This window comes from Prionailurus bengalensis, chromosome C2, assembly GCF_016509475.1.
Source record: "Prionailurus bengalensis isolate Pbe53 chromosome C2, Fcat_Pben_1.1_paternal_pri, whole genome shotgun sequence".
Classification (NCBI taxonomy): Eukaryota; Metazoa; Chordata; class Mammalia; order Carnivora; family Felidae; genus Prionailurus; species Prionailurus bengalensis.
The window spans coordinates 14712967-14722859 of record NC_057350.1 but is presented as its reverse complement, the minus strand read 5'-3'; the positions used below and the strand labels follow the sequence as shown (position 1 = coordinate 14722859).

Below are 9893 nucleotides of genomic sequence, written 5' to 3'. Positions count from 1 at the left end.
TAATTCACTAACGTCTAACTTACTACTGGAGAACTTCAGTCCACTTTCTCTTATATTTTAGGATACAGTTATTAGAGTAATCTTCTTTCTAAAATTATGTAGTATGTTTAATATCCTTTACAATTTATAATTATTCTGCACAAAAACATTGAAATTTCTCACTCCATACAGAACAAAAGGCCACAATTGTTTGTTTTCTTAAAAGTATATGTCTAGGGGCACCTGGGTGGCTCAGTCAGTTGAGAGTTCGACTTCGACTCAGCTCATGATCTCACGGTCTGTGGGTTCGAGCCCCACGTCAGGCTCTGTGCTGACAGCTCAGAGCCTGGAGCCTGCTTCCGATCCTGTGTCTCCCTCTCTCTCTGCCTCTCCCTCATTCTCACTTTGTCTCACTCTGTCTCTCAAAAATAAATAAACGTAAAAAAATTTTCAATAAAAAATATATGTCTAGATTTTATCACGTGAAGATATGGAGTAGACATTAAAGATGAAATCATTTCTTTCAAACCAAAAAGACAGTTGATGATTTGACTTAAAAAATGTTTATTTACTTATTTTGACAGAGAGAGAGAGAGAGAGCATGAGAGAAGGCGAGGGGCAGAGAGAGAGGGAGAGAGAATCCCAAGCAGGCTCTGTCTGCATAGAGCCTGACATGGGGCTCGAACTCACACCCTGTGAAACCATGACCTGAGCTGAAATCAAGAGTCTGATGCTTACTCAAGCCATCCAGGTGCCCTGATGACTTTACTTGCTAAAGTAAAAAAATTTTAAATGATAAACACAAATATCAGAAATATCCATTCAGATGTTTAAAAGTAGTTTTGAAGACACAGAGTAAACAAGTAATATAAAAATCTTATATGTGAAGGTCATATAATATATTTTTATTTAAACTTACATTTTTCCATTTTGTGAAATTTGAAACAAATGCACTAGAAGAAATAACTAGTTGATATTAAGAAAGAAACATGCCTCAGTGCTACATCTATATAACTACAAGAAAACTGCTTCAACATCTTTCTTCAATGAATGTATTTTCCAATTACTGGAATTCAAGTTATTTCTAATCCATAATAGGTAACAGTATAAGTCAAATTTGTAAGCTAATGATAGGACAGGAGATCAATAGGCCGCATGGATCTTGATATAGTAGTTATTTCGTTAAATTTCTAGACATAGGAGGTATTATGTTCAAACATAAGATTAGTTGAAGCCAGATCCACAGGTTGGTTGGTAAAAAGCAGACTGGCAACTTCTAGAAGAGAAGGACATTGGACGATAAAAGCTCGATCTACAACTCAGGGATGAAAAAGCATTGGGACCACATCCCATTGATTGGAAACCACTGGATCCAAAGCCCAGAAAGGGAGAGCCATAACCAAAAGATTGAAAGCCATTGGAGCCAAAGTCCAGAGACCCAGAATACGTTGTCTGGCAGGGACTGTAGAACATGGAGGTCCTTGGTCGGTAGCAGGACGTCTGGCAGGGGCTGGACACCAGGTAGGATGTCCGGAAGCCGGTGGGGTCACAGCAGGTCTCCTGACAGCCACTGTAGAGAGAGGAGCCCAGCTGGCAGCTGCTGGGAGAGCGGAGATTAGTGCTGAAGAACAGGTTGTTGGGGTAGAGAGATCCACAGGAAGATCCTGGGTAGCGCAGGAACCCCCCAAGAGACTGAGAGGAGATGTTTCCAGAGCAGCAGTTGTGGGACATGGTGACAGGAGATGTGCTTTACAGCAAGATTCTGAGTTCGAATGTCACATCTTGGACTGGGGCATTTATATACCCTTATCATTGGGTGTGCCGTTTGCATGACACATAAAAACAGGTTACCTTCTGCTTTTAATTGAATTGAAAAGATCATCACAATCAAACGCATGTAGTTTTTGTGGTTTTACAACTGGAAAGCACAGTAATGTTTGTGGCTTGAAATTCAGGTAATGGCGTTGAATCTTCAAAGCTATTAGTCATCTTCCTCTACCAAAGGTCACCCAGCAGATCACTCAGAGAACTGCTTTAGAGGTAGACAGTGTCTGGGAGGAGGAAGGCTGGCTTAATTAAAAATAATTGATACCCCTTTCACAATCTGCCTCAAATTGTTGCCATCTGAATGGCAAAGTTGCTAACTAACTGATCTATTCATAGTCATTTCTTTTAAACAAAAACATACATTGATTGTTGCCAAGCAAGTTTCCTTAATGAATGGTATCATCAGGAAGCAGCAATGGTAATATGCAAGATGTATGAGGATTTTTTAAAAGTCAGATCTCAATTTGAATGGCTTCAGTGAAATATTAACTGAGATTCCCTTATTTCAGGGAACTGAGGAATTCAGGGTTTGCTTAAAGTGTATGAAAACTAATAAGAGTCAATCTTGGGGGCCTGGGTGGTTCAGTCAGTTGAATGTTGGACTCTTGATTTCGGCTCAGGTCATGATCTCATAGTTCATAGGATCGAACCCTGTGTCAGCTCTGCACTGACAGCATGGAGCCTGCTTGGGATTCTTTCTCTCTCTCTCTCTCTCTCTCTCTGTGTCTCTCTGCCCTCCCCCACCTGCTTCCTCTCTCTCTTTCTAAATAAACTTATATATATATATATATATATATATATATATATATATATATATCAATCTCAGTTTTTCTTTCTTGTGTGTGTATGTGTGTGTTTACTGTGGTATAAATTAAATATTATAAGTTGCTTTATGCTATTTTGGAATGTTAGAGATGATTCATCTAAGATTGCTGAAAAAGCATTAAAAAACCAAAACGTGGCAAAAATGCCCAATGTATTTCTATCTTTAATCAGAAGTAGTGTTGATCATTAAAAAAAAAAAAAAAACTCCCCAGACTCTGGAAAATGTTCTTGTTCTAAAGAAAGTTTATAAGGTAATTGCCTTGAAGTATTGGACCAAAGGAGCCATCTTAAGGAGATTCTTCCTTGCCTCAGAAAGCAACATACATCACTTTGACTTAAATTGTTTTCAGGTGTTTCTGACAAGCATTACAAAATTTCTGAAATAATGGTCATATTTTTTCTTGTTCTATGACTCATATTCCACCTCAATGTAGTAGGGTAATGAAGATTGATACCTTGAGGAAGTAGAGAGATTGAGAAAGTTTATCTTCCTGTGGCTTCTGTGCTGTTTGATTTGTTCATTTCACCGTACAGCATTTCCCTTCCACTTCTGAACAAAAGTGTTGGAGTGCAAAAACCTCCGCTTTGTGGAAGTAAGAATGTAAAAAAAATTCCCTAATACGTGACTTATAGAATATTCTTCCACAGAAACAGCTTATATAAGAGCAGATGACATCCAAAAGCAAATTCGATTTAGGTGAGTTGAATACACGGATGTTTTGGTGTTCCATATTTTTGTTTTTGTTTTTATTTTTGTTTTTGAGACAGAGAGAGAAAGATTGTCAGTGGGGGAGAGGGGCAGATGGAGAGAGAGAATCTTAAGAAGTCTCCACGCTCAGCATAGAGCCTGCCACAAGGCTCGTTCTCACAACTCTGGGATCATGACCTGAGCTGAAATCAAGAGTTGGATGCTCAACTGACTGAGTCACCCAGGCACCCCAATGTTCAATATTTTATACACAAATAAAATAGGAAGGTTTGGAATATAGTAGAATGCTTTCTGCTATTCATAATTAAGAAGCCTAATAAATAAGATTTGCTTATTTTAGAAAGAGGACAAACTATGTTGGGTAATATATGAAACATTCTTGAAAACTAATTCATCTACTCAAAAAGTTCAGACCCATGAAGTCTACAATTTGGAAGGGAGTTTAACAATTATCTCCAGTCCTCTACCAGGTTGGATTCCTATTGACAACATCCTGATAAGCTATTCCCAGTGCCCTCAAGATGGAAATCTCATTACCTACAACAGTGGCTTGTCTTAGATTTTTAGATGAATCTTACCTTAAAGCTTCCACCTAGTAATCTCAGTTCTTTCTAGAATGAGTCTCAGCTCATTTCCACTGGACAACATTTCAATTTTTGAAGATGGGCATCCTAGGAGGTTTGCCCATTCCCACAGGATATTTTAAGCCATTTCCTGTAACCATGCACTACTCCACTTGCAGTCAATAATGACCTTGGCCGGAGAGTCTAGAAAGATACTAATGATACTAATTCTCTGGGCAGAATCAAAGACCTTCATTCTGAATTTCACATTATCATCTTTTATGATTTCCCCCACCCCATTTCAATTTATAAAAGTCATTTGTAACTATGAATTCTTCAAACGTTTGTTATTTCTTTGAAGTCTACATAGGGTAGACACTTTCCTAATTTCTTGATTTCCTTTACCTTCTATAGTACAATTCCCACCCTAGGAGAGGAAACTACGAGACTCAAAGACCCATTTTTTTATGTGTAGTGCTTATTCTCTCATTTTCAATCACATCAACACCACCAAAAAATTACTTAAACTTTATAGGGATGAAGAGTTTTTGACAATTTATCGGTGACTCTAACAGGAAGCAAGTCAACTTCAGGGCAAGGATTCCCCGACTTCAGTATTTTTACAATGTAATCTTCAAAGTACTCCTGCAGATATTAGACCCTCTATTTTTAAATCAAATACTTATACACACAAAAGCAGCTTGGGCACTTGTGTTGTAGGAAAACCAAAATCCAAATGTGTAGGATATTCATTTAGCTTGTCCTTCAATTAGGAGTGCATAGGGGTTTATTTCTTCTATAAGGGCCACAAGATTTGGGAGAGGAAACAGAGAGTATGGATATTTTTGTTGTTGTTATTCTCAATTGGGTTCCTAAACTTGGAACAAAATAAATATCCCCTCCAGCCTACAAAGCACTTTTTTGAGAACTTTAAACATGGCAAATTTCTCACTGTGTTACCCATTCGATACAATATCTTGAGGGGTAGATGAATAAAACACCAATCTTAAAGGGACACTTACCATACAATTACATTCATCTACCCAAGCCAGGTGAATGAGAGGTGACATGTTTACCTCATGAACAATCGCTTTGAAAAACTAATGAGATTCTTTCATTTAAAAGTCTGTGTTCATAAAAAAGGGCTTTGATGGTTAATGGATTTCATTTTGACTGGAGCCTAATTAAGCATTCTTATTAAAAAGGGCACACGCTACTACCCCATTGCTAGGGTATATAATAAGGTTCCAGTAGAAGGTAACAGTCACACTCACCAAACCTCTCTGCAACTCAGCTGAACTCAGAACTCCCAACATGCACTGCAACCGCAGTTCTGGAAGCTTCTCCTCCAGCTCTCTTGGAGGTTACCTGGGGCACCCCGTTTCCACCTATGACTCTTTCTACCCCAGCAATGCAGTCTACTCTCCCAACACCTGCCAGCTGGGCTCCTCTCTCTTTGGTGGCTGCCAGGAGACCTACTGTGAGCCCACCAGCTGCTGGACATCCTGTACCGGGGCCAGATCCTACCAGACATCCTGCTTCCGTCCAAAGAATTCCATCTTCTTCGGACCCTGCCAAACAAATTACACTGGATCTCTGGGATGTGGAAACATTGGCCTTGGGTCTTTTGGTTATGGGAGCACTGGTTTCCAATCTCTGGGCTGTGGGTCCAGCTTCTATCGTCCAACTTTTTTTTCTTCCAGGAGTTGCCAGTCAACTTGTAACCAACCAGCTTTTAGCTCTCGCTTTTTTAGGTCAGCTTACTGAATATCCCCCATTATCTCATGGTTATGTTTGTACCTTATGAAATGTTAACATGCAGCTTGTCCAGTATCTGCAATCACTGACCATCTCCTTCAGCAGGACTTGCCGTCACAGTCCTCCCAGAAGTGTGTGATTCATTGTGGACAAAGTGACCTTTTTTTCTAAATCAGACATATGAGATATATATTGAAATTTCATTCTTATGTCAATGCCCAGAATCCCTTCTGTTACTTTCTTTCTAAGATTTTTCTCTTATTGTTATCTTAGAATTCTTTCACTTAAATTTCAAATAGAATTGGCATTTAAACAATTTTTAACGTTTATTTATTTTTGAGAGAGAGAGAGTGTGTGTGTGAGCGGAGGAGGTACAGAGAGAGAGGATGACACAGAGCTCGAAGCAGGCTCAGGCTCTGAGCTGTCAGCACAGAGCCCGACGCGGGACTCGAACTCACAGACTCATGGACCAGGAGATCACGACCCGAGCCGAAGTCAGCCGCCCAACCGACTGAGCCACCCAGGCATCCCTAGAATTGGCATTTAAAATAAACTTTTTTTCTACCATGAATTATGGCATTCCATTTTTTTTATTCATATGGTACATGTATTGAATGCATCCCGCACCTTTGACTGTCTTCATTAGGAAAGCATCTTTTTGTTTTGTTTTGTATTATCTGTTTCATATGACATAAGTTACTCAATAGGAAACAAGAAATTTAAAGCACAATTCAAATACATGTCATATATTGCATGTTAAAAGGTTTATTTCCCCTGGTAGGTGGATTTGTTCATCTGATTGCTTTAGAGAATTATTTTAGTTAGGAATTCGTTGAAAAAATATTTATTGATTTCTGATTATAGACAAGACATTGTTCTGAACAAAGGCCTAAATTCCCTGCTTTAATGAAGTTCACACACATACAATTCTAACTCACCATCATGTAGCAAGTGCAGTAATGGAGACAAAAAAATTTAAGTTTCAATAGTAATAAAACAAAAACGATTTCAAAAAACGTGAGTAAATCACACAAAACTCATTACTGACAATCCAAAGAGTAAGTTACCACTTCATATAAAAAAATAAACAAATCTTGGGGTGTCTGGGTGGCTAGTCAGTTAAGCGTCTGACTTTGGCTCAGGTCATGATCTCACAGTTCAGAGCCTAGATCCTGCTTCAGATTCTGTGTCTTCTCTCTCTGCCCCTACCTGGCTCATGCTCTATCTCTCTCTCAAAAACAAAAATTAACATTAAAAAATTTAAAAAAAATAAACAAACCTGATTGCTGATCCAATGTGTTAGTTGTAGTCCTTTGATAAATAGATGCCAAATAGGGTTTGCCCTAAAAGGGATTTATTGGTGGGGCGCCTAGCTGGCTCAGTTAAGCATCCGACTCTTGATTTCAGCTCAGGTCATGATCTCACAGTTCGTGAGATGGAGTCCCAAGTCAGGCTCTGTGCTGACAGCATGGAGTCTGCTTGGGATCCTCTCTCTCCTCTTTCACTGCCCCTCCCCCCACCTCAAAAAGTAATAATAATAAACATTAAACAAAATTAACTACCATGGTCTCCATTTTCTTGAAAATATGGGCTGGCAGTACCTATCTCCTAAAATATATAGTTTAATTTCATGCCCAAGACTTTAAGCAAGATTAAATTAAAATTTTACTTATAAAGAATCTTCCTCTCAGTTTATAAAATTATGTTCATAGTTTTTTAAGATCATTTTCTCAGATACTCATGTCTAATTTGCAAGAGAGATTTCTAGCAGTTTTGTGATGGCTCACTGGAACATTGAAACCTCTTAATACACATTTATGTGTATTCATAGGAATAATTTCCTTTCTGCTAATGATCACCCCACACTCTCCAGCATAGTACTACTAAAAACACAACTCAGGCCTAGCTCTGCACGTGAAACATATTAGGGCAGAGGGCAACGTTCGGAGAATTTATTTTCCACGATAATTTTTAATCTGTTTGCAAATCTTGTGCTATTTCGCATCATCATATTTCTCATCTTTGCTCTATTCGCTTACTTTGTCATGATCCACCCCCCCCCCTTTGGTCATGCCCTTCTTTTATCATTCTCTACATTTTTGCTTTGTTTCTTGCACTTTAACCAAGCATTTACTGTCTCCGTGGTTTCCAGGGCTCTTGGCACTATTCACATTTGGGTTGGATCTTTCTTTGTTAGGATAGAGCTGTCTTGTGTGTCCTAAGATGTTTAGCAGCATCCCTGGCCTCTTCCACTAGATGCCAGTAGCACTGCCTCCCCCACCTTCCCCACACACACCATACTTCTGTTGTGGCAATTGCATATGTCTCCAGACCTTGCCAATTGTCCTCTGGAGGCAAAATTATTCTTTTGTTTGGAACCTCTGATTTAGATGGGTATTTGGGACATGAGCCGCTTGGGATAGTTCTTAATGGTGAACACTGGACCTATCACCCAATTGGGATGGAGATAGGACAGTGAAAATACAATATTGTATTGCTCCCTGCATGAATAAAGTATTACGGGTGAGGACTACTGAATAAATGCATGGATATTTCATAAATCTAAAATAATGTTGAGCTACTCACTTGGTAAATATTATTCCACTGTTGCAGATGAATGTAGTAATTGTGATGATGTTTATAATTTCAATGACTGGTTCAACTGCAATTAGAGGGGGGAAATGGCATTTTTTGTGATGAACTTCTCGGTTCCAGAACATCTAAGTTGTCTGTTAGGATCACACCCATTCTTTGATCGTCCTAGACCTAGAAGTAATAGCAAGACTTAGATTATCTTTTTACTTTCTTTCAGGTAATTAAGACCAATTGAGGCCAATTTCTGGTTTATGGACTCTGCTTTAATACCTTTGGGTATTCTGAGAGCATTCTTCAGTTTGTCTGACCCATTATGTGCACTACACACACACACACACACACACACACACACACACACAAAACAAAACACCTTCAATTCTTTTAGTATCTACCAGAAGTGATGAAGCTGATCATAAGCTACATTTCTTCATTTTGAAGCTTTGAAGCTGATACCACGAGCTTTACTCTCTAAGTATCTCGACACCTCATTTCAGTTCATCATATGAGCACTTTACTGTCTAGGAACTTCTTCAGGTGTGTCTACCAAATATTTCATGCTAATAAGCATCTACTCAAAAGGATTCATATTTCAAATACAAGAAGACAAGTTCATTAAATAAATATTTATTTGTCCCTGCTACATGCCAGCGTTTATGCTAGGTCTTGGAGGGTGCAAGTTTAAGCAACAGTGTAATGGAATTGACACGCAGCTATCAACAACGTTACAAACTAACTATAACTGTAGTTAGACTGACATAATCTCATGAGAAAAGAAATGAAGATCGGAAGACTTTTTCCAGAAAATGTAAAGCTCAGGTTGGGACTTAGAGGATAATGCATTTGGACAGGCAGAGCAAAATCACAGGAAAGAAAATAGGACAAGTTCAATGTGCAAAGCACTTGTTTGAGGAAGTTCAAGGGCCCTCCTTTTCCCTTTGCAAGTGGAAAAGAGCTTGAACCAGAAAGGTTATCTGGCCATGGATATCATGCTAACAAATTTATATTATGCTGCATAAGGAATTGGAGAACACTGGAAATTCCTGAGTAATAATTTTAGAATTTCCTTCTGTCACCTAAATTTAATATGCTTTGGGGGGATATAATTTAAAATGAGGACTTTCATTTGATTGTTTTAGTCAATATTTCATTTGCAATAGGATTTTTAGTTCACTTTTTCTTTTTTCATGTTTTGTTAGTAGAATCCTTCTGGTCAGGAAGGTACTGGAATTATTTTGTGGTTGTGGGCTATAACCTACTTTCCAACCCTTGCCAGCTTGTCTGAGAGGAGCCCTCATGACAGGGACGTTGTCTTCCACATAATTTGTTACTTTCAGAGTATTGTTTAATAAAATGTTAGCAATTTATCCATCCTTATACCTAAAAATAAAAATTAGCTATAAAAAATTGAAATCATTAGCCTAGGGGCGCCTGGGTGGCGCAGTCGGTTAAGCGTCCGACTTCAGCCAGGTCACGATCTCGCGGTCCATGAGTTCGAGCCCCGCGTCGGGCTCTGGGCTGATGGCTCGGAGCCTGGAGCCTGTTTCCTATTCTGTGTCTCCCTCTCTCTGCCCCTCCCCCGTTCATGCTCTGTCTCTCTCTGTCCCAAAAATAAATAAACGTTGAAAAAAAAATTAAAA

General features: G+C 38.9%; 2 protein-coding genes across 2 annotated transcripts; one reads left to right on the top strand and one right to left on the bottom strand.

Annotated features, from left to right (window-relative positions):
* Positions 1–863: 863 nt before the first annotated feature.
* LOC122492315 (keratin-associated protein 13-1-like) lies at positions 864–1771 on the bottom strand. The gene has a single exon (XM_043596030.1). The coding sequence runs from the start codon at positions 1708–1710 to the stop codon at positions 1204–1206; it is 507 nt and encodes a 168-aa protein (XP_043451965.1). The 5' UTR covers positions 1711–1771; the 3' UTR covers positions 864–1203.
* A 3380-nt stretch (positions 1772–5151) lies between these two features.
* LOC122492314 (keratin-associated protein 15-1) lies at positions 5152–5977 on the top strand. Its single transcript, XM_043596029.1, has one exon. It carries the CDS (start codon positions 5218–5220, stop codon positions 5668–5670), a length of 453 nt encoding a protein of 150 aa, XP_043451964.1. The 5' UTR covers positions 5152–5217; the 3' UTR covers positions 5671–5977.
* Positions 5978–9893: the final 3916 nt, after the last annotated feature.

What these genes read in the sequence shown, in the direction of transcription:
- LOC122492315 (XM_043596030.1), bottom strand. Translation starts at nt 1,710, where the DNA reads ATGTCCCACAACTGCTGCTCTGGAAACATCTCCTCTCAGTCTCTTGGG.
- LOC122492314 (XM_043596029.1), top strand. Translation starts at nt 5,218, where the DNA reads ATGCACTGCAACCGCAGTTCTGGAAGCTTCTCCTCCAGCTCTCTTGGA.